Genomic DNA, 25,454 nt, shown 5'->3' on the forward strand with positions numbered 1-25,454 from the left:
TCAGCTGTTAGCCACAAGTAAACAATCTACATGAACTTTCCTTTGTTCCTGGCGAGCAAGGACAACCTTAAAAATTAATACTGCCTTAAAATATATAAGGTCAGGGAGTGTAAAATGTTGTAACAGTGAAAATTGAAGAACAGAGGTGCTTTGCTTTTTTTATAATTGTCATGTTTTGATACAGGAGGATATTTTGGGGATAAAAGACCACGTGCGTTTTATTAGATAAAACTTTCACACATGAAATCAGAACATCGCTCAACTCACAAGATGTCAGGTAGGTTTATTCCCTGCAAGCTGCAATAGGAAATTGAGGTGTTGTGTTATTATTAGACTGATATTTTTCACATCGTGCCATGCACACTGAACAGCACAAGGACTCGTGACACATGGTACATCACAAAATCTTCACCAACGAGTCTCAGAGGAACGATCGCATGCAGGCGGCGCCCCGCTGACAAAAGAGCCACAGTGTCACAGAAACAATTTGAAACCACAAAGCTCCCCCTCATGCCGAGCCTGGCTAGACAGGAATAATGCCGCATGCTCTTCAGTTCGCTCACAGAGACCAGGACTGAAGTTTTTGTGGATTTCAATGATGTGTTTTTCGAAACAGAATGTTAAAGCGTGAGCAGGGCTTCGTGCGGGGGAGTAAAAAAATAGTAAACTTGAGAAGTTTCTTGGTATAATTTATCATTATATTATGAGTGATGTGGACTTTTTGACAAACATGCAGACAGATGAACAGAAACAGAGCTGCAACACGACTGCTGAGCATTCGCGACCCACAGCCCTGGCTTCTTCAACCATACCTGATCTCCGAAAAACCCAAAGACATGTATAGCTTATTACTATTGTTAGCTTTAGCATTCCATTCATTTAACATTTTAACATTAAAATAATGTTGAATAAAAATAAGAAAAGATAAAACTGAAGGTGTAATGTATATCACATGTAGGGCTTACAACCAATGTGTGCGTACATGCAAATATCAGCATGCTACCATAAAAAATGCTAACTGTGCACACATTTCTATGCATAGAATTAGACACACAGTAATCATCATCAGGCAACACAGTATGTTCATATTAGCATGTTTGGTAATGTGCTAGATTTCAGCATTTTAACATTAAAACTGTAAGTTAGCGTACTATGCAGCACATACAGTACAGCTCTGGTTAAGGTTGGGTGAGACCAAAGCTGAGCCTGACAAGTAGAGCCCCAGGTGTCCTAAAAGAGCCACTGTACAGAGGACAAACCCTTTGCCATGCACTAGTAGAGGATCTAACAATAGAAGGGCGTATTGTTTTCACCCATTAGCAGTTTTCTAGTGTGTAATGAACATAACGGCTTTGTTGGCATGACTTCTGTTGCACAAACTGTACGATGTACCTTATATAAAAAAAAACAATCAGTGTCACTGCTCACATGGTGATCAGACCAAGAGCTTTTTGCTGGCTTTAAACTGAGTGGAGGCAGAAGATTAGTCAGATGTTTTGGTCTGTTTGGGTGCAGGTCTAGATATTTTTAATTGATTGATACCCTCTTGAATTCAGGAGAGTCTATCCCCCCCATTATACATACGTGTTGTCACACAGTGGTCCCATCCATGCGGGTGCTGAGAAGCTGGGCATCTGTGGCAGTGTGAGAGGGAGGCTGGGGACTTTGGGAAGAGGAACGCTTGCTAGATTGTTAGTTAACGACCTGCCGGGTCAGAGCCAGTAGCAAGGTTGATCGAAAGTGGAAAAGGAAAATGATAAAAGAAGAAAAGGGATAAGGGAAAGAGAAGAAATAGTGATGGTAAGGGTGGGTATTCTTCACCACAGCTCACAAACAGAAGAATAGTAACATATAATAGCAGCCACTTGCTCTGCATCCAGTAACTGATAAATAGCAAACCCCAATAAAATACAGAAAAGTCAGGCTTGCGTCTATTCACTCTATTTTCTTTCAGTTCAGGTGCTTTTTGTTAAAGAGTGCAGCTCTAAGAACATTGTTCCTGACTGCAGCGCGTCCTTGCTGTGTGTAACATTCAGCTCTGCCTCCCTTTGTTTCTCCGCTGTCCTGTGCAGCGTTTGATTTGTTCAGTTTCTGTCTTTTATTGTTTCTGTTACATTCATGCAGCAGCCAGTATCACATCTCAACAAATCATCACCGCTGAGAGTACACAGGAGGTAGAAAAGACAATAGACAATGAGAAACGAGTTTATGTAAAGGTCAAGAGGTCATTGTAAAATAAAACATATCTTTACACACATGCATGCTTACTAACAGAAGAAACTCGCTACTTGCCCATAAAGAAACAATCGGATTTGTACACACCAGCTGCATGTGCTGTGTTGAGAGCTCATCCTAAGTTACTTTCCCTTGTGTTGTGTCTTTCTTGTCTCCCTAAATTTATAAACTGGAATCATAGAGGCTCGGGTTCAGTGCAAATTCTTTTTCCTCAAGCTGAAATTTTTAACTCATCGGCACCTCAAGTCATCAAGAGTAAATTTGCATCCACTCCCTTTTTTGCATTCACGTTATATAAAATTGCACTTTGTATTTGGTAAACACAGTTGTTAAGCTTGTTATAAAAATGTTGGATATGGTAAAATGATCCCATGAAATATGTACAGTACAAAAGCTGCCTATTATTACTTTTACACTGTGTGCACTGGGTAATAACATGGGCAAAAAGATTTGTTCTAGGCAGTTCAAAGAAGACAGAAGACTTAAGATATTTTACTTCATGAATGCACAAACAATAACCCAAGATTTACATGGCTGCATTTCAATGTGAAACAGATCCTAACTGCATGCTGAAATCCTGTTGTAATTGTAATAGCTATATTCAACATTCAGTTTCAATCATTCAACTAACTTAATGTCTTGTCTTCATGCAAACAGAGACAAATATTTGCTTTGAACGCTTCTCTGTTGAACCTTTCCCTGTTGAGTCATGAATTTTCCCCATTTTTGTTAATCTGCTGCTATCATCCCACTTTTCAAGGGGCGTGACTTAACTAAACTGCTACTGACCGATATCTATCACACACAGCTCACATACCACCTGGAGTCCTACAGTATTCTCACCACCATGCAGTCTGTTTTACATTTAGCTGACGCTTTTTATCCAAAGCAGCTTACCGAGAAGGGAACGATCAACAATGTTTTAGAACCAGCCATGGATCGATCGTGTTACATGACATAATTTGTGGCATTAATAGAAAAGGTTCATCTGTGACCTGATTTATTGACCTTGCAAAAGCTTTTAATTCTTTGAGGAGGACTCATGGACATAACACTTATGGAAGAATGGTTAGCATGGTCCAACAGCTATTTCTCTGGTTGTGTATAATCTGTGAAAGCTAAGGGCTTCCTGTCGGGACCCACTGTCCCTGTCCAAGGGTGTTCCACTGGGATTTATTGTAGGTCCTACACTTCAACATCTACATAAATAATGTTGCTCATGCTGCTAGAAGCTCTCACACCCAACTGTATGCTGATGATACCATTTTGTACATACTTTATCACTGTCCTGACTTTCCTGCAACACAGTTATAATACTATGCCGCATGCCTTCTTCCACCGTCACCTTCGCCATACTGACAAAAACTAAATGCATGTTCTTCAACTGGAACTTGCTTCAAGTCACCTGCTTCTTCCAAAGTCTGAGAAAGAATTTGTTTTACAGACCGTAATAAAGCGTCCTTTACCCACTCTTCAAAGGACACCTTGGTGTGATTTACTGAAGCACAGTACATAGTTCTCTATTGTTGTATATACTGTATACATTGTGATGTTTTAAACTGAATAATATGGTTTACTTTCATGTTTTACTGTCAAATATTGAGATGCCTCATGTTCCTGCCACTTGACCAGTTCACCATTGTAAATGAGAACTGGTTCTCAACTTACTGATAAAATGCCTCAGTAGTACGCAGTACACAGTCTAAAGCTAATCATTCATGATGGCATGAAACAAATGGGCGGACTCTTACTTGACAGACTGCCAGGTCTCCTGCTCGAAGCCGCGGTGGATGGACTGAGCAATGGACGACTCCATCAGGTCGATGTAACGCACTACCAGTGGGACAAACAGGTCCTGCAGGTGTTTGTGGAACGCACCATTGCAAAGGTGAGCTGTGGAGGGTGGGGCCAAAAGAAGGCCAGGTCAGCGAATGTAATACAGTTTCAGACAATTTACATGAAAACTTAAACAGAGACAACACTGTCTTGAAATAATGTATATATAACATATTCTATTAGTTTACGATAGCAAATGTTTTGAAATTGATTAAGTGAATTTCCCAAAATGGCATACTATTGTTTTAAAACATATTTGGAGGATTTTGGAAGGATTTGTGGAGTTCACTGCGAAAAACATTTTTTAATCACAAAGTGAAACACTCAAGAATATTTGTACACTGCAATATTTGTTATAAGTAACTTTAAATCAGAAATGATCTAAAGTTTTATTTTAGTTTTAATTTAGATCTGAATGATAAAATGTCAAACAGTGGACACAACAGTGGCTTCTGTTTACGACTATTTTTGAGGAGTTCTTGAAGGCAGGTGAAATAAAGGACATACAGCATATACAGAAAAACATTTTTTAATGATCAAACACATTTAGAGGACAAAATAGTTAAATTGTTTGTTTTTAACTAATTTACAATTAGACTATTCCACAATCTTAAATTTTTACACGTTTGGGTTAAAATGTTTTTTGGTGAACATTAAAGGTGCCTGTATGCACATTTTGTTTGGACAACACTAGGCTAGCAGTTTTTCTTTTTGTGCTATTCTAACTGGCTATTGGCTGTGGCTTTACTGCACGAACACGAGAATGGCATCAATCTTGGCAAGAAAGTGAATTAATGTATTTCCAAAAAGGTTGAATTATTCCTTCAAATTCCTTTTACTATTATGCATTAATCAATTTCATTTATGATTGTACCTATAAATGTGACCATTAAATTGAATTAAATTAAATAAATTGAGAACCGTGTGTAGTATTTTATGACTTGAGGCTCTTCTTCTAGTGTGAATGAGAAACTGACGTGTCCAAAAAGCCTAAAGCCTGTCTTTTTACAAGTGCAACAGGATGGACTCAGCAGCGTCTGTAGATCTAAAATTCTCATTCTAAGGTAACTAAAACATAATGATTCTTATTTCCTTTAATGCTTTACACATAATTTACATAATACATGAATTGTTGGCATACTGGTGCCTGAACCCTGAACATTACAAGAGTTATGTTAAGTAGAATTTGTATTGTAGAAGGTCCGTTTTTCTTTCTAGGATCTAATGTGACCGCACAGGTGTTTGTGATATTGTGACATCCCCCAAACCAAAGCCTCCTCGAAGGTGTGAGAAAGACTGTAAAACAGACAGATCAATCCTCAGGGACGTTAACAGTCCACAGGAGGAGAGACAAAGACAGAGAGAGCTGGGTGAGAAGCGAGCAGGCTGGTCTCTCAGGACTTCATTAGTTTTAATTCCTCTCGCGCTGCTCCATCATGATTAACACTAGCCTTTTTGCCCTCCAGAGAGTAAACCAGCCTCCCTCGCAACCGCTCGCCTTCACATGCTGACAATCAAGTGAGCATTTAAATAATCTACAGAACAACTGAGAGATAATACACTTGTTGAAGAAAATCCTCAAAGAGTCAATGAAATATCGAGTCGTGTCACCTGAGATCAGCCGACCGGCGCTCACTGTGGAGGTTTTGTTGATTTTTCTGAACACTTTAAATATTCGAAAAAACGCTGTGAACAATTAGAGAAGTCTAGGATTGTTCATATTTTATCACTGTGAGGTTAGGAGAAGGCAACTTGTAAATCAACTTCATTATCCTGCAAAGGTTTTTTTTACTTCACCCCATCACCTGAGTATCTGTAACTCAAACAATTCTCTTTTGTCTCACTCTAGACATAATTATCAAAGAGGGAAAGCCTCATTTGTGCAAACAGTCAAAACTATGATTTCGCTCGTTCTGTGTTTCAACTCTATTGCCTCATTATGCTCCCATTTAAGTTGACTCATGTTGTGACACTTGGAATAATTACGGCATTAACAGAAAATGGTAATTAGAAAAAATATAAAAGATATGAGCCACAAAAAAAAGAGAGAGTTTTGTGGGTTCTACTCATAATGAAACACTGAGTTTTTTTGTTCCCAACAGTGCCCTTGGGCTGTCTGTCTATCTGCCTGCCTGTCTGTTACTGTATTCGAGGTACTTTGGCATCAGCCATGTTAAATAACGCCTCACATCTCGCCAAATCTCTACTGGCTCTGAGACAAAGCCGAAGGAGCCAAAGGAGGGCTTGGATACAGGAAACAATGAGCCGAGATTTTTCTCCAGTCAAATGAAATCTTAACAGTGAGTTGCAGGTTATCAGGGAAGAAAATACGGAAACAACCTGAAATACAGCAGTGCAATGTTGATGTTTGTCATACTTTCATCTAAAGTTTCCACCATATTCTTTTTTTTTTTCCACACCATGGATGCTGTGTGGAAGTGCTCCAGAAAATGGTCGATATACTGTATTCACAAAACAGATATCGATTCAGAAGAATCATGTGGAAATTTTGAGCAAAACAATTGCTTTGAGCTTCCATCAGTGTCAGTGAAGATTCTCTGAGTTTTATAATTTTGTTAACTACATCATTTCATAGTTTTGATGTGTTTGTAAAAAAATATAAAGGAAACCATCAAATGAGAAAGTGTGTCTACCCTTTCCCTGGCAAACATGTCTGTATGTCCATTATAAAATCATTTAATCTCAACAGAAAATTCAAACTAAAACTGTTGCATGATGTGACAAACGTACTGTAGTGAAAAAGATGGGATATTACATCATTATTTTAAATGAGCTTTTTACATTATTTTTTTAAACACTGAGTAGAAAGTCATTAAATTGTATGACACATTTTAGATTCATCCCCTTTAATGAACTGCATCTCATAATCAATCTTTGTCTCTCAGAGAGATGCTCAAAACTGGATTCAAGTACCTTAAATAGTTATGACTTAAAGTTAAGCCATGAAGGAGTTGTATTTGTAACACAGGTTTCTATTATGAGTTCACGTAATTTCTTAAAGAAGTGAATTTTCTTAGACCCATCATCTTTAATGTCTTCACTGACTATAATCTTTGTACAAACTTATAGAAATATAAAAAGAAGGTGTTTATTTATTTTTAAAATGTTGAAACATCTACTTTCTGTATATTAAATTCAGGCGAAATGAACATCCATGGTCCCAGGACACAGTTCTGTCTTTCAGTGGCTCGGTACCAGCTCACACTGTTCACACACACCAACCAGAAATTCAGGGTGGATGACTCAGTAAAGTCATTTTTTATGTTTCACTGATAATACTTAACATGTTCAAATGCTTGATAGTTTTCAAAAAAGTAAATAACAAAAATATTTTATTATTGGAAATTGAACATGCAAACATAAACATTTATTTGTGAAGAACAATGAATTAACTCCTAATGTATAAGCACAGTGCAAATACATTTCTTTCAATTAGAACAATGGTTCTTAAGTTTAAACCTGTAGCATGCTAGTCAGCTAAGCTTATAAAGTACCACTGGTCCACTGTAAGTTAATTGAAACGTGTGACATTGGGAAATGTGTTGAATGAAACAAAAGCATGAAAAGTGGAAGGTAAGTCCCTCTCCCTGCTGCAATCAACCAGCCTCTCGCTGCAGATTCAGACCAGAATAATAACTAATGATGCATGCATGCTAATTTATCTCTGTGGATATGTGGCTCAGACTCATATCTAGAAAAGTCTAAAGAATAATTTTACAGGATTGAGGATCAAAGTGGAGCTCTACTAAACATGCCTTCTTCACATGTGGATGTTCGTCTGTGGTGCAGAACAAGTTCAGGAATTATCAACAGGTCAGAGAAACTCCGGAGTTTAGTTTCCCGTTGAAAGGTGTAAAACTGAAAGACTTTATTACCCAGAAACACTGTAGGGTAAATAAACTAAATGTCCTTTTCTCAGTGGGAGTGTGTATGTGTGGGGGTGAAGGTAATTTGCAGATTTGTGAATTTTAGTTTGGGTCTTTCACTTTCTGTGTGGAGCAGATTTCCCACCAGAGAGAAAACTGACTGAATTTAATTTGGAGAAAATCTGTAGCAGCTCTGCAAGTGTGTACGTGTACATGTGTATGTCTATGTGTGTGTGTATGTGTGTTTGTGGGGATGATCTGAAAGCTTTACACACTTGTTGGTTCAGAGCCCACAGAAACTGGCAGAGTAAAGCTGTGATTACAGACAGCAGGAAATTATACACTGAACTGTGTTTGACACTCAGTTTGTCAACGGCTCAAATCACAGTAAACCGTCCATGTTGAGTTTCCACCCAGTAAATGGAACAAGCAGTTAATTCTGAGATGTTTGTACAAGGATGATTGTACCAAGACATGTCAGACAAAAAAAAATTATGAAGGGGTGTCCAATTAATTTGGAAATCACAATCTGCTCTCGTTTATAAACGTCACACTGAGCAAACAGGTTTGGAGCAGGAGAGTTGATCCACAGATTTAATAATTTACATTAATTATTTAACGGTTTTGAATGGCTTATGTTCTACCAGAACTGTGACTCTGAACTGTGTTTGGAGACACCAGCAGACAGATGCCATGGTACATGAACAAGACATTTATTTCTCATGTGGCAATAAATACAACACATGGGTCCAGCGATAACTGTCGCTATGCATATATGCAGACGACACCCAAATTTAACCAGATCATCAGGGGACCATAATCCCATAAAAGTGCTGAGTGGGTGCATAGAACAAATCAACAAGTGGATGTGCCAAGAGTTTCTTCATTTAAACAAAGATACAAATGGAAGTAATTGTTTTTGGAACAAAGAAAAACGATTAAAAGTCGACACTCGGTTTCAATTGCAAATGTAAAAAAACACAAACCAAGCCAGAAATCTTGCTGTAGTCAAGGACCTGATTCCAAGGTCAAACAGCTGGAGCTGCTTAAGAACGCTGCTGCTCATGTTTTCACCAAGATCAAAATAGTAAATCTGAGGTCTTTAAACCGGATTCCTGTCTGACAAAGAAAACCTGTTGGTTTATAAAACCCTGAATGGAACCCTGAATTCTGATCTTCTGCTACGTTATGAACCATCCAGACCTCTCAGGTTATCTGGGTTCAGGTTTTTTGTTCCTTTTCTGCCCCACATAGAGTCTTGTTTCCTGAATCTCTCCAATGGAGGTAGATGCCAAGTTAAAAAGAACCATGGTCAGAATAACCACAAAGATGGGGAAAAAGACAGAGGTTGAAAAATATCAGAATTTTCTCTCATGGAGTCTGACAGAAAAGGTGAGACACTCACGATCGGTTCGCAGGAAGTTGTTGAGGAGCTGGAATATTGGGAAGCTGTCCCAGGAGTCAACAGGCTGAACCTGCAGGGCGGCGTCCATGTGAGCTCTGTACAGAGACAAAAATGTCTCAGCGTGTTCAGCCATCAGCTCTGGCCACCACGAGAAAGCCTAAAAAAGACAGATGTGCCAAAATTAGAAAAATTAGTCAAGTCAAAGAAATGAACAGGAAGTTGTCTTCCAGAGACTGCATAATTCAAGTGACAAACAGTCATATTATGAACTCTCTGTTGGGAGCAAAAAATGAAGATGGGTGATGTTATGGTACAGCAACAATGTGAGTATAGGGAGAAGGTCATGACGGGTGGATGGGACAATAAAACCTAGGACTTTAGCGACAACTGTGTGTGTCCCTTTCCTAACAGAGAGTCATTACCACATTAATATCACCACTAAACATTAACCATTAAGTGATTATTACTGTAGCCATGACAACAAAGCGTTTCAAAGCTTAACCTTGGTGTTAATATTAACCCAAAGTATGATCTTTCCCGGAACCTAACTAGGTTATTCTTGTGCCTAGAACTAGTCCACCTCTTCTGGGAGGCAAATGATGCCATCCTGCTGATACGAAGAGCAGATCAGAAAAAGCATATATGTGTTATTCTAGAGCACAAGCATAAACAACATATTTTGTCTTTTCATTTGGAGGACTTGTTGGATCCCACACAGGTCTCTGGAGGTCCAACTTGAAGCCTGACATTTGGGTTTATTGCTCACCACCATCTTCTTGTCAGTTAACAGGGCCAAAATGGTAATGCCTACTGAAGTTAATCAACTTGGTCTTCTGTTATGTTAGTGCTCCTCATTGTGGTGTTTAAATGTGAAAACACTAAATGATTCAACGTTTTTGGAAAGAAGAGTGTCCATTTTTGTTGTCAGTTGCTTAGCAGCAGAGTTCTCGTGGGAAGCCATTTCAGCACTAAACACACAGATCTCAACTTCTCATGTTGAAAACACAAACTGAGGAGAGTTGTCACATATTTTTGTGACCTGTTTTAAGCAGATTTACACCTGCTCCATATTCTACTTTTACTACTAATAATACTATTCTACTATTAATCACTGAACTGTTGAGTGACTTCTAAATGCTCTTGTATCCATTCTCTTGACCTTGGCTTTTCAAACACTTTTTTTGCGTTTGTTTTCACAGTGCAAATTTTTCCAGTAAAAGTCAGACCTTACATTAAATAAAACCTTTTGACTACATCAGCCTGTTCTCATTCCCAAGTCGTGGCACTTTGCTTTAAACTATGACGCTATAGGTACCCTATGGTATTTGTTTTGATGTACCATTGATGTCAAGTAAAACCTGCGTTCGGAGGCCGTTTGGGATGGATGGATGGGTCAAACAAATGAAGGCCTTTCACCAAGGAGACTGCTGTTTGTGTCATGTGTGAAGTCAAAAGTCAATATTGAGGTTCTTTTGAATTATGCATGTAACATTATGTGACGTCGCATAGGTATTTAAATCTAAACCAAGTAGTGTTTGCTACTTGATCCAATCAAACTGCAGGTATTTAAACTTTTTTTTATCACAAGCTTTATTTTAAAAACTATTTATTATTATATAATTATTGCACATGTGAAACTCATGCAGGAGAGTATAGTGTCATAGTTGTGAGCTGGGAGTAAGAACATGTTCACTACGCACAAGTGATCTAACTTCATTCAATGAGACTTTTTTTTGGCCTTTTTGAGCTTTATTTGATAGAGACAGCTGAAGAGTGACAGGAAATGTGGGGAGAGAGAGTTGGGGAATGACATGCGGGAGAGAGCCGCAGGTCAGATTTGAACCGTGGGCAGCCGCGGCAAGGACTGAGCCTTTCTTCATGGGGCGGATGCTCTACCGACTGAGCTAAACGACACCACATTCAATGAGACTTTTAAAACCAAATGGTGCCAACAGCTGTGATTTCAGTGGATCCAACAGTGACTACTTATGCAAACATTTTGAATCTTATACAGTATATGTGATAGATTTCAATTAATTTGTACAGATCTGTTTTGACTTGACTTTGACATGTCAAAGTTTGGTGATCAGTGAGTCACATTAAATCTACTTTGATTCACTGTGGTAAAACATGGATGCTATGCATGTTACTCACTTCCTGTGTGTGTCTTTTAAAGATCTTTATGGCCAAAAACATCTTGATCTGATTAAGACAGATGACCTGTTAAAAGCTCTAGAAATCTAAATAAATGGAGGCAGAGGTGAGATATATTTAGTTTCTGTGACTGTTAGCTGCTTTTAGGAAGAAAGAAAGCCCAAAAAGTGATGTTGCATCCAGGCTGTGTGGCTGTCCAGTGGACAGAGGTCAACTAAAGGACATTTGAGAGAAAAGTGCAACCAGCCTTGAATCACACGCTGATGCATCCAGGTCGGTTTTGTGTACGATGGAGGAAGAAGAGACAGAGATGTAAGATGGAGAAAAAGAAAAATGACACGACAGTGGCTCTCACTTGTGGCCTTGCAAGGACTATTCCTTTCAAATGAGCCTTTTCAGTTTCTCATTCCTGACAACAAATAACATTAAACCAGCCTGACGATTCTTCAACACTTACAACTCTTTGTCCTGAAGACGTCAATTTCGATCACTGATTGTAAACAAATGCAGCTATCAAAAAAAGAGAAAGCAGCAGACGATTCAAGAAGAAGAGAAACTGGAAATGCGAAGACAGTACGGAGTAAAGGATGATTGGTAGAACACTTCTGAACTTTCAGCTGAACAGCGTCAGAAAGCAGATTCATGAAGAGGACACTTTTATTTCCAATGCCGTTTCTCCAATTTGACTTGTATATCCGGCTTATGGTCTGTATTGTGTTTGTTATTTCCTACAGCAGTGACCTGTTTACACAGCGAGCAAAAAAAAGCTAATTATACATCATACAACACTTGAGTGATCTGCGTCTCTGGCATTTACATAGGCGTAGGCGAGATCTTAGAGGCGTCCCTGTAGCTCCGGTTATTTACTATTTTATTTTTTATTTACTATTTTGTCATACATACACATATCAAGTCGAACTGTATGTCATCTATTTTCATCACTAATGCATGTCATAATGTCAACAAAACAAATAGTGAATACAACCAGCCTGTTTTCGATTTTAATTTGTAGATTTGACCTTCATTTGCATTTGATCTTTTGCTATGAGCCATGTGTGCCATCAGAAACTGTATTTGAATCATTTACATTTGAATTAGTTAACTTGAAAAACTGCATTAAAAAACTGAATTTGAATCACATAATTTGAATTTATATTGTTCAATTTGAATCATTGCATTGAAAAACTGAATCTGAATTGTAATTTGAAATTGAATCTATTAGTTTGGAACTGAACATTCAGGTCTCACAATTCAATTGCAATTTTCTGTGACAAATATCCGGGTACTTGAGCGCAGATACACAGGACGCTTCTTTGGCCAATCAGCATCTACGCATGTGTTTCTGTGCCATGGCAGTTGTGTCTGGGGCATTCACCACTGCCCTGCCACGGCAACTGCTGCTGTCATGGGCATTTGTTTTTATTTTTTACATTTTTTTATAAAACAGTTGTCAGAGTTGTATTAGGCTTGCATTTCCATTACGTGATTTGTGCATTAATTTGCAAGGTTTTCTTAATTAATCTCTCAACCGCTGCTGCTGTGTGGCGCAGCTGCCACTGACATGCTGCGGCAACTACTGCTGCTTTGAGCATCTGTTTATATTTTTTATTTTATAAAAAAGTCATTGTTGTATTAGACTCAATGGAAGTAATATTTCCATCATGCGATTTCTGCATTATTTTCCATTGATTTAATTAATCTCTCAACATCTGTTTCAACTGCTACCGGTGTCTGGGGCAGCTGCCACTGCAAATCACTATAGACCCCAAATCCTAAATGTTTATATAAAGCCTGCTAGTATACATTTCTCAGTGCAGCACAGGATTCTAATTTAAAATCCGGCACTAAGGGCTTTCACTAATGCAGTCACCGGACACTGGCAACTGCCGTGGCACACACACACACACACACGTAGGTGCTGATTGGCCGAAGAGGCGTCCTATGTATCTGCACTCAATTGCTCTGCCTCAAGTACCCGCATGTTTGTCACAGCAAATTGAAATTGAATTGTGAGAACTGAATGTTCCAAACTAATAAATTCAATTTCAAATTACAATTCAGATTGAACAATACAAATTCAAATTATGTGATTCAAATTTAGTTTTTGGTGGCACATATTTCAGCCCATATTGTCAGACATGTTTATTTATGTGCAACTGAGCTCAAAAATAAATAAAATAATAATAATAACTATCAGCTGCAGCAACAACCCTACTGCAAACACAGGTTTCAAAATAAAGGGATGCTAGAGTAACCCCTTCAAACTTGATCCGGCACCTGAATAATGTTTAGCTTGCTATTAGATTTGCAGCTAATGGGCGGTTAACTTGATTAGACTGTTGATAGATACTGTTGGCTGAATGTTTTGAAAAGACGAGTAAGCATTTGTTTGCTTGTCACAATTATTCACATGCTGGCTTTGACTATAATATTGGCAGGACTGCCAAGATGGTGGGGACCAGAGCCAACACACTCTGAGCTTCAAAATAGCTCTTCAGAAACCTGTGGGTGACGTCACAGATACAACATCCATGTTTTATACTGTCTATGGTAATTAGGGGTTGTGTTCTACCTGAAAAACAGGTTACAGTCTTTACAGCCTGATATTGCAGCAGTAATAAGCGCACGCTATACTTCCATATAACCACCCAAGACATATTACAGTTGATCAAATAATTCTACATGGTTGGAGTTGGGAATAACAATAACTGTTCAGAAATCGTACCTTGGTCCCTAATCATTCAATAATAATCTTTAAATTTTAGGTTATCTGGTAAGGGAGAAGATTTTTAACAATCCAGTGGCCATGAAACACAATAATTCACACACAACAAAGGTAACAAAAAGACGGTTAGCAGTGACATATGGAGAACTGAGTCTGCTGGCGCTCAAGATTCAACAAACACAGTGATGCGATAAAAACATGAGCTGAAACATTTACACAGCAAACTTACCTCTACTCCCTTCCCATCGTGGAATACAAGAAAAGAGAAACAGAAAGGAGATACTGTCAGATAAATAACAACAAGCCCGATGTGATTTTCTTCTGAAATTCTTAACAAGGTGTCTGCAGAGGGTCCCGTGGGGGGGGGCTCAGATAATACCTGATTTAGGCAAGTGTTTTTCAGGTTTAGAAAATGTGATGTCGTCTCGTTTCCGGAGTGAAAAAAAAAAAAAGGAAAAGTGTTTGTGTTTAACAAAAAAAAAGTATATTTTTTGTCTTAAGGGGAGGGGTGTTACGACTGCCGCCGTTTCGCCCCACGGCCCACGCACATGTGGGTGTGTAGTGTTTTTTCCCATAGGTAAATGCAGGTGTGCGGTTGCCGGTCCTTGGTTGGCCCCAAACTGATGGAGGCGGGGACAACATGGCCAGGATTGGTGCGGCACCATTCCCACGCCGCCAATGACAGCGCCCCCGCAGCAGCATCACCAAAATTTAAACCACAGCCGCCCGAGCATCGTGGCGGCTTCACTCGTTGTTGTGTGTTTGTGAGCTTGCCTCGTTCGTATGTATCTAATGATACTCGTTTGGTTGTATTTTGACGTATCTGATGATACTCGTTCGTTTGTATTTCGTACCTGTGGAGGTTTTGTGTTTGGTTTATTGGGACTGGGCAGGGTTTAGTTTGGTTTATTGATTACACGTAGACTATTCCTGTTAGATCCATTAGTTTAGAAGTGCTGTTTTTGATGTGTTTTTGGTTATCTGCTAGAAGCTTAGTCAGTGAGGTTTTTCTTTCTCGTTTTGGTTTCTAGTTAGATAACATAGGCTCTGTTTAGAGTTCTCTTTTTGTTATATTTGTTTGTTCGTTTAACAGCACTTGCTCGCCCTTAGTTCCCTTTTGCCTCACCTCCTTTTGTTTAAACAGTCTGAATCTTCATTTAATAAAATACTTTTGTTTAATAACCTTTACAATCTGGTTTTATGTTACTTCCTTCCATACCCCTTTATCTGGTCGTAACAATGCACCTACAGGACTTTGTGAAATCACAACTAGTTTGGAGCCAATCGTGGTTCAGTATGTAACAAAAGTGTTATATGCAAAGTAGGAAGCTGTGAAAACCCTCGAGATCTTGGACCTTTCTGTGAAGCAGAAGATATTTTGTGTCCAGCAGTTAAACTTTTGAAATAAACAATATTCGTCAGTGAGGGAGAAGAGTTCAATTCATTTTAAGAATTTTAAACTAAGTAACTCAGCTGTATAAGACACAAATGATTATTCCAAGCACGTCTTGAGGGGATCGTCTTAAATAAAAAGAAACTGGACTGACTGAAAATCTACCTCTTTACTTTGGCATCATCGCCATGAAACACAGACAAAAAATAAACAAAAAAGAGACAGAGTGAGAACGTTGACAGTAAGCGAGTAAACAATTAAGATTAATCTCTAAATTTAAGCTGTGACAGCTTGTGGCGGTGCTCTGACAAAAAGCCTTTAATTTGTAGTTAACATCACATCTGAAGCTCAGAGCAGAGATTCACCGGTCGTCATGGCAGCGGCAGAGCGCGGCCTGTTATTAATAGCTCAGAAACAGATGCCTGAGCACCACACTGCCACTTAGGGCCGATCAAACTGCCACGTCTCAACACCTATGATTGATCAGTTTTACACCACGGCGTATAAACGACGCGTGCATATGGGCCGTGGGCGTTGTTTTCATCATGCCTCCGTCGCAGATGTTAATGCAGCGCCGACACTTGTCGTGTCATCTGCCACTTTAGCATGAGAGCTGCCAAGAAAGGAAAAAGAAGAAAATGGACAGTGCTGCGATAAGTGATCAAGAATGTTAATGAAATGATCAAGTGACTCATGGCGTCTTTGCCACTGTCACTCAGTGGGAGAGAAGAAGTGTAAATCCGACGCAAACAAGTTTTTTTTTTGTTTTTTACTCACAGGAACACTGTGATACTGTCAAATAAAAGTTATTCTACGATATCTAGTCAAATGTTTAATGTTTTTAGATTCATTTATTAGAATGAGAGTCTCAAACGCAAAAGAGGTGTGGCACCTTTTATAACATAAAAAGTAGCTTTTAGCTAAACTGACAATGTTCAACCTAACCAACAGGGTTGCTCAGAATTCAGAAGATGAAGCAAACTGAAATGTAAATTTTCTACCACATTAATGAATCATAATTTATGAATGCTATCTTAGGTACAGCCATTAGATAGATAAAATCATTTCAATCTCAAACAATGTTAGTGAAATCGTGCAGAGTCACCAACAGTACGTACATAGCGCAGGAATGTTCTGTTGATTCATTAATTAGTCAAGCTTGATTGATAACCGATGAATCTACATTGAAATCAAACATAAATAAATTTACTTATGAATGAACCTGACCCTCCTCTTGAACGTCACCAAGGCTAGATGATGGTGGACTTTGCAAAGAAGCAGGGAAGAAATTACACCCCTCTATAATGTCAACAGGTCCTATGTGGAAAGTGTACAGCCTCAAGTACCTTGGTATCTACATCATTGAGAGCCTGACTTGGGCGATGCATACTGACTGTGTGGTGAGAATGGCAAGGCGGAGACTGTTTCACCTCAGTCGCTTGAGGAAATTCCAGGTATCCCCTCAAATACTGAGGAATTTCCACACAAGCAATAGACAAGACCACAAGGCCCTGCAAAGAGTGTTTTTTTCAGGGGGTCTATCCTGCCTAAAGGACATCTGTACCAGATGCTGCAAAAGTAGTCTACCACCCAGATAACTGACTTTTCTTACTGCTATGATCAGAAGAAGGTCTAGGATACATCAGACGAACAGACAGTACTGAGAGGATCAGGAAAGCTTCTCAGATTCTTAACAAGAACACTGCACAGTAGCTATTATTATTATTAATATTATTAGTAGAAGTACTTTCATGATTATATGTGACAAATAAATTAAATTGCAACTAAATAAACAGTCAGGATCTATTTTGGTTCTGGTAATGCACATTGGACAAATGGTCATTATTCCTGACATTTTACAGATTCAGTGGTCCATTAATTAATCAAAACTAAGATGACAAGAAAATAATCATGTCCAGCAATTATTTCTACAAGTTAATTACAGCAATGACTGCTGTCAAAACATCAGGTTTTGAGGTTGGAATAAAAACAAAAACATAAAAACACAACTGTTTTTTAACAGCGTGTTTCTTTTGCAGGTGCTAAATGTAGCTTTCTGGGTTTGGATCTGAAACAATAAAACAGAACTGGATAACTTCAAACTGTATAGATAAAAATCAATAAAATACCTCTGAGTGATGTTCGTCGTTCTGCTGCAGGACCTCGATGCAGAGCTCTCCCAGTCGCATCATGTCCTCCAGCCTTTTCTCTGGAGCTGCCTGAGCGTCCACTGAAGGCCAGAGCACAGCAAGAAACATCCAGGATAGAAATAAAACACTAAATTAAAACACAGGGAAGTCTTAAAATGGGTACTTGGTGTTTCAATGTGTATGAGGAAAATTAACTTTTGAAAAAAAGACAACTTTCTGCTGTTTCTGACTTGCTCTGTGTTCACCCTGTGGACAGCGGTCTATAGTAAACCAACCTGGATATGCTGTATGGAAGTTGTTTTCACGTGAAAATAGCGTTTTAAAAGTTAGGTGGCTTAGTGCAAACATAGTCTGACTCAGTCTTCTGGCTTACTGACTCTTCTCTCTTCATTTTTTGGTAGAGTGAAGGTCTGAAATGGTGAGTGCCAGCATGAATGTTTTGTCGACAGTAGAAGGACATTTATTTGAAAAACTGGATTTTGGCAGACCTTCAGGTTTCCTTATCTGGATTCTTATGTACAACTTGAAAATGTGCATAAAAACAACAGGATACTGAAAAACTAAAGAGACTGATTGACGTCAGGGTCAACTGACATCTGAATAAACTTTCACCTTTGATTTGAGCGTATTCGATCAGTTGACTGTAGTTGATTTGAGCTGCTTTTTCCAGACACTTCTGCACCCGTTTCTTCGTCTCCTCTGGAGGAACAGGCGTGGTAATGTCCTTCATCAAAACCTGAAACATCACAACCACATCTCACTGAAGTTTAGGAACTAATGATCCTATTATCAAGTGTCTCTGTAAAGAAAATTACCCCTAACAGGCTGAAACTGAGTCTACCAACATCAACAAACAATTGGCCCCAAAGTCAATCTAACATCAGTGCAAAGCATGCAAGCTTGCTTGCACACTAACATTGTCACTAGCAAAACATTATCTGACTTTACATTTTATAGTTTGCCAAATTATTTTACCAGCTAACGTGATCCATGATACTAACTCATGTACTAAGACAAACAGTGCTGATTTTAGCCAATAAAAAATAATCTAACAGTACAAAGCAAAGGTGTAGCTAACAACTGTTTTCTACTAGATAACATCAATGCAAGATAGGCGCCAACTAGCTAACTACCCAAAACTAAGTTGGGGATGGCCTGCTGGCTGTGGCTTGGCTTGGTAGCTTGGGTCTGGCATCGGTTGCTTCATGGAGTGGGCTGATTGGCTAACAACAAGTGGGTTAATATCATAAACCCAATGGTCCAAATAAAATATAAGAACACAATGTATGTCACTTTGGCCAATGCCAAGGATAACACTCGCTTGTGCCTATAGATTACAAGCAACAGGATGCTGACTGCAGTGGATTTTTGAAGATTGCAAGCACCTGAATACCCCTAACCTCACCCTCACCTTACTAGCTTGTAGGAGAAACTACAGCGAGGAAATCCGTGAAAGGCCCTGTCTAGAGCTTGTCCATTCAAGGCTAGAAACATGGCAGAACCTTTAGAAATGACTCAAATCTGAGGTAGGAGTGTTTTTGGTCCTCAGTTTGCTTTCAGTGTGATTCCTTGGAATCCACTGTACATTTTACCAACACCAGTTTGAATTACGTAAGTATTTCAATATGTTCCTGTACCCGTTCCTGCAGGGAAAGCGTTGCCTTCAGGGCCCCATCTGGTCGTCCAAAGGGAAAGCAGTACCTGCAGAAGCAAAACGTGGGCGGTCATCACATTTAGAAACAATCTCAAGGACAACTGCGTGAAAAAAAAAAAAAGAATATGAAGAAGAATAGGAAGATGGAAGCAGCGGCAGAAAGACGTCAGTCAGTGTTAACAGATGGCTGCCTCCTTTCATCTAATTACACTGATAAAGGAAGCTTTTCTCACCTCCAGCTCCATCTGAGCGCAGACGAGGCGGTTCAGGGAGGTTTCACGTTGCTAATTGACAAGTGAACAGAACTAAATAAACAAAGGCACGCGGTCATGCAGGTCAGCCATTTATTGGACAAAAAAAAATTAAACGCAGATGTCCTGTTCCTTCACAAATAAAGTGGCTTTTTAAAAATATTATCAAGGAGGACTTTGTTTGAAGATTGGGTTCATTCTTAATGTAAAGTTCATGATGTTCATTTAAATGAAAAATGAAAATCCATTAAAGAGCTGAATATGTTGAAAAGACCTGAATTGGTTTTGATGAATACAGTGTGTTTAAGTGTTTCATATATGTTATATGAACATTCATGATATATGAATTTATATATGAAAACATTTCAGCAGAAAAGATAAATCAGAATAAACAGAAAGCAAGCAGAAAAAACGGAATTCTGATCAGAAATGACAAGTAAAAATATCAACAATATTTGTGTTACAGCTTCACAATAGTTTACTTTTATCTGTTGTAGGGTTAGGGTTAGGGTTAGGGTTAGTATTAATAAGTGATCAGCGTGTTTTTCAGCTGCATATCTGACTACAACCCTTTTCAGACACGAAATAAGTAATAATCCCTTACTGACAAAACTGTGTTGTCAGTCTGTCTGAATTGCAATATTGGGTTTAAATTCTACTATTTTGTTTTTCCTTATACATTTGGGAAGAACATTTAAATTTAAATTTACTTCCTCATGTTTAGTGGAAATGTCTTTTCACATACAAATGACAGGATTCACAAGAGACCAGGGTTCATTATCCTGTGTGAAGTTTAGGCAACAAAAGCAAGTTGGTTAATGTTGGAGAAAAATCGTGGTTCAGAAACAGCTGGAGAGATAAACATGACAATTTAGGGGGGAGAGAGAGAAAGAGAGAGAGAGATAGAGGGGGGGATTACATGAAGTAAAATCTTGCTACGAACAGGACACTACAAATAATAAATCAACTGTCAGTGATGGTCATTATGTTGATGAACGTAATCTGTACAGCGTTACTCTAGGTTTCTCTCAAAACATGCTGCTGCAGATTAGTAGCATGTAAGTGTAATTTCTAGGAGACAGAGGTGGAATAGATCAAAGTGCATCATTTGACCCTCGCTCATGATCATCCTTCAAACTGGAGTTCGATGCAAACACACAAATGTAAATGAGCTGTGTCAATAATCCACATACATACCAGTGAAGAGAGAGACGGACAGAAGGAGATGTGAACCTACATTTTAAGAACATGTTTGTTCCTCACAGGCGAGAGACCTAATTCTGTTGTTTTTAGGCAACCTAAACAGTTTGTGTTTGGCCCTTTTCTGAATCAACATGACACTATGCCTATGCACTTTAAGAAATGCTTTTCCCAGTTTGGTACAGAGGAAGACCATAAAGCCATCCAACCTTTGGGATGAACTGGATCACAGAGCCAGACCTTATCATCCAACATCAGTGTTGGACCTCACGGTATTGTGCCTGAATGCAATCTAAATCCCACAGCAGGTTAAACATCTGGTGGAAAAACTGAAACTAGAAGAGTCGAATCTGTTAGAATAACAGATCGATGTCCATGGTTTTGGAATTATGTTCCGGTGTCCACCTGTGGTACTTTTATCCATATTTGGTGTCATGACACCAAAACAATCATACAAATTCCACCTGTTTTACCCTTTAGTTGTGGAGACACTCAAATATTGGTGGGTAAAACCAAAGACGAATAATTACTTGCCAAACCAAACAGTGATTAAGTCATCTTGCATAATGTCATTCCTGTGTAGGATAGAATTATAATCACTGAATAATCATTAAAATGTATAACCTTAAATGAATCTTTAGTGGTTGAACTCAGCTTTAATCTAAACTAAACTGTGGAAATCCTGCTCTTGTCGGGGGGACATTAGCATAATCCCAGCATTGTCCCAGCCATTGTTTACCAGCATTAGCCCCTTGTTGAGGTGAGTTAGTAATGACTCCCGCTGATCGACCCCCTCACTCGGCCCCAACCAGCCCCTCCTCTCCGCTCTAGACCCAGATGGAGGGCCCCTCTCAGGCGTGAAGGGTTTAAAGAGCTGGGCTTCGGGACAGTTAATGGCACAGGTCCATTCAGACAAGTGTTGCTCAAGGTCTTGGGGCTGTCGCTTTCACACTGCGCTCACAATGTGTTCACACGGCAGTGGCAGGGCTGAATAGCAGCACGCAGATGCAGGGAGGTCTCATCAGCCGCTGCCGACGCATGTCCTGCACCTGTTGTGTGTTGCTGATGGGGCTAAAAATAGCCAGACTGGTTCATTATGATGGAGTTAAAGGAGCATGCCGGTGCTTTTACAGGTTTGGGCTGGTTTCACAGCTAAGCGTTTTGCAAAACATGCTGATGTGCTTTAGAGGTTAAGCTGTATTTTCCCTACAGTTTCAGTCTGCAATTAAATCAATCTGCATTGAAAGGGTGAATTAATCCATGTTGACATGATTTATATTATCCAGGTTTATGATTGTCTGCGTAGGTTCAGTTTTTCTGTCTTTAACCGTGTTGGAGTTGTAACTCAAAAATGACAATACTTTTATTTATTCACTTGCTGTACAAAATAATTCATAACACTACTCATTACTTATGTGTTACACTGCAACATCACCTTATGCATCAAGTAGTGCTGCTTATTTGAAGCAGTGGTTACACCTCAAACCATTTGTCAGACTACCTGTTCCTCCTCAGTTCCTCCGTCAGCACAAAACAGCCTCTCCATGGAAAGAGCGTCGCTTTCGTAGGGAAATGGTTTAGCATCTCCTCCTCTGACCCTGACATCAAGTATTCAACGACTCCAGTTGGGAGTTAAAAAAAATAAAATAAAAAAAATAACTATATGGAAGTCACTCAGGCAGTTATTGAAAATACACTTTTTTTTCTACCTGCCTGTTAACTAAGTTAGTTCAACTTCAGTAACCCAGGCCACTGTGGTAAGGAGTCAGCCTTGTTACATGGTTCTACTAGATGAGCTACCTATTAGTTACTACTGTACATTAGAAGATAAGAAACCTGGATAAGAGGTTTAAATGCCACAATAAACACAAAGACTAACCTGTAGTTTTCTGTAGCTTACAATTACAAGTAACTGAAAAACCTGATCAGAACCAGGACCCACTGTATTCAGATGGAAAAAAGTCACAAATTAAAACCCAAACAATCTGCATGGATCAATAAAACTAAAGAATTTTGACTGTCTTGCAAGGAGAAGATGTTCATACCTAAAATGTGTGATCTGGTTCTCCAGCAGGGCCATGAGGCGACTCCTGATGGCCTCGAACTGTTCCTTTTCCTCCACGGCCACCGTCCCCATCCCATCAGGCCTGACGAGACAGAAATATCACAGACACAGAACAAAAATCAGCTCACGCTCATTGTTACGTCTTTCCTACAGATCAGAGACTTAAGGTATAAATTAGTGTGGTTTGTCAGGTTTGAACACTGATGATAGGAATATGATGGTATGATACAGTGAAAAGCAGTGTTCAAATAATGGCCAGTACAAACATAAAAGGCTGGTCACTAATAAACATGAAGGAGCACTGTGATGGTTCACACAGTAAATCTGCACATTTCAACAGCACTATCTTTAAGCACTGGGTCTATTTTTGCTGGATCATCTTCTGACACATGAAATACTAATCTATGAACATTATGACATATTAATGTCACTTCTCCTGTGAAGCGTATGAAGCAGGAGTTTGAATGCTGCCGTTTTCCTTCTGCAAATATTCACTCTACAGCAGGGGTGTCCAAACTTTTTTTTAAGGAGGGGCCAGATTTGACAATGTGAAGATGCCTGGGGGCCAATACTAACATTTAAAAAATGAACAATAAAGGTTACACACAAATGTTCTGTAACAATTTTTATTTCATTGTCACAATTATCATTTTTAAAAATGATAATGTAACCAAATCTAAGCCAATCAGGTGTGAACAGATGTAAAACACAGTTCTTCCTTTCTTTCACATCTGGAGTCAGATAAAAAAATAAATTGTATGGAACACGTTAAACTTGCATGAAGTTGATACAAATGTGAACATCATGATTATTCTAAACATGACTTATTATGAGTAATGCAAAGACTGTTAACATTTAAGTTTTAAACATCACTCTTGCTCTTGTTTTTCACAAGGTCATTCAGAAAGTAATATTTTGCGTCACATCTACAGATATATAACAGCAGCAGTTATGTCCTTAAAGGTTCAAATGCTTCGTCATGTCAACCAAAAAAAAGACAAATCTTCCAGCCATACAGTATCTAACAATCATAGCAGGCCATAAATAAAATATAAAAATGAAGCTTTGGGCCGCATAAAATCTGACCGTGGACCGTGATTGGCCACCTGGCCGTACTTTGGACATGCCTGCTCTACAGGAAATACAGACACAAAATAAAGACAAAAAGATGAAGTGCTAGTGCAGTGTTAAGATCAGCACATACACAAAATATCTCATAAATGAGCTTCAGACTTGTTTTCAGTATTCTGTAAAACACAAAAATATTGGCCAAACAACTCTAGACAATTCTAAAATGCATTGTGGGGAAGCTACTTTGAAACAGTAGCTTGTAAAGTTACAAGCTGCTCCTTATTGGCAGTGTTATCTGGCAACATTACACTTTGAGTACAACAACTCAACAAAACATTTGAAACATTTTTAACAGTTTAAAGAAATATATTATTACTGTGGTGTGGCAACAAAACAGGCTCAGTTAAAACGTTGAACTTGCAGCATCGCTACATGTCAACTAAACAGAGACGACGCCGTGAACCAACTGGGTCACAACAGAGCTGTATCCAGTGGAGGTGAGAAGTCCTACCGCTGTTCTATGAAACGTTGTCTAATTTTTGTTTACTGTCAGAATAACAACAGTAAAACCAACTGCAACTTTCTGGAGACGTTTTTCCTCACTAGCCTACAAGAAATGGAGGGACTACATCACTTTGAGCTGTTGGAGGGCTTTTAATGTGAAATGTTTCCAGGAAGTGTTGAAAAGAGTAGAAGTAGTTCAAAAAGCAAAAAATGAATATTAATTTATTTATAAAATATTATGCACATGTAAAAACACGATTAAACTATCTTTGTATATTACATAAAAACCTGTTTCAAATAAAGGGATGGTTCTCTCTCACTAGTCGAGACTTTGACATATCAAACATGAACTCTAGGGGACCAAATCTTTGATACGCTATTGACATTTCAGAACAGATAGACCTCTTTAACAAGATGTTCTCACTCCAAATACAAGACATTTCAACAAGTAAAAACAGAAAGGTCCAAAACATCAAGAAAGAACTCAGAGGCAGTGCAGGAATCTTCATTTGTTTTTATGTCAAAGCATTGAAGAATGAACCTTACAAAGCAGCTCAGACTGATTTTGTGTCTTTGGTTTCTTTCTCACTCTGACAAGTTTGACTGGCTTGTTTTCACCAAACTAACTGATAAAGCAGCCAAACTCTCCACAGTGACCTCAAAGTCAACCAATCAAACAGAGAGCTGCGCAGGCTCTTCTTCCTCCTCCACAGCTCATCCGGCCAGCAGGAGGAGAGTCAACAAAGAAAAAACTGTTAGTTGAGCGCTTCATTAATGTTTGTAAAGCTTTCATTCCCTTCTTGCCTTCGTCTGAATAGGCACTCTGCAAAAAAGGGGGAAAAATGCAATCAGTACCCAGAGCGACCAGCCTTGACTTTCTGCGCTTCCTCTATGCAGCTGAAAGAGAAAAGCACCCTCTCCAAA

At 38.9% G+C, this 25,454-nt stretch overlaps 1 protein-coding gene across 5 annotated transcripts in view; it reads right to left on the reverse strand.

Moving 5' to 3' along the window:
- The window catches only part of cadps2 (Ca++-dependent secretion activator 2), a 238,811-nt gene that overhangs the window by 34,065 nt on the left and 179,292 nt on the right, over positions 1-25,454 (reverse strand). For 2 of the 5 annotated variants that reach the window (XM_027272724.1, XM_027272725.1), the window contains exons 14-20: positions 22,936-23,037; positions 19,423-19,486; positions 18,398-18,521; positions 17,765-17,865; positions 9,364-9,520; positions 3,987-4,128; positions 1,585-1,704 (exon numbers count right to left, since the gene is read on the reverse strand). In XM_027272724.1, the coding sequence (XP_027128525.1) occupies positions 1,585-1,704; positions 3,987-4,128; positions 9,364-9,520; positions 17,765-17,865; positions 18,398-18,521; positions 19,423-19,486; positions 22,936-23,037 (810 nt within the window). Of the gene's footprint in view, positions 1-267; positions 298-1,584; positions 1,705-3,986; positions 4,129-9,363; positions 9,521-14,471; positions 14,481-17,764; positions 17,866-18,397; positions 18,522-19,422; positions 19,487-22,935; positions 23,038-25,454 lie in introns of all 5 variants that reach the window. The other 3 variants (XM_027272727.1, XM_027272726.1, XM_027272723.1) reach the window with 2 other exon arrangements.

The sequence above is a fragment of the Larimichthys crocea genome, chromosome XXI, assembly GCF_000972845.2.
Source record: "Larimichthys crocea isolate SSNF chromosome XXI, L_crocea_2.0, whole genome shotgun sequence".
Lineage (NCBI taxonomy): Eukaryota > Metazoa > Chordata > Actinopteri > Sciaenidae > Larimichthys > Larimichthys crocea.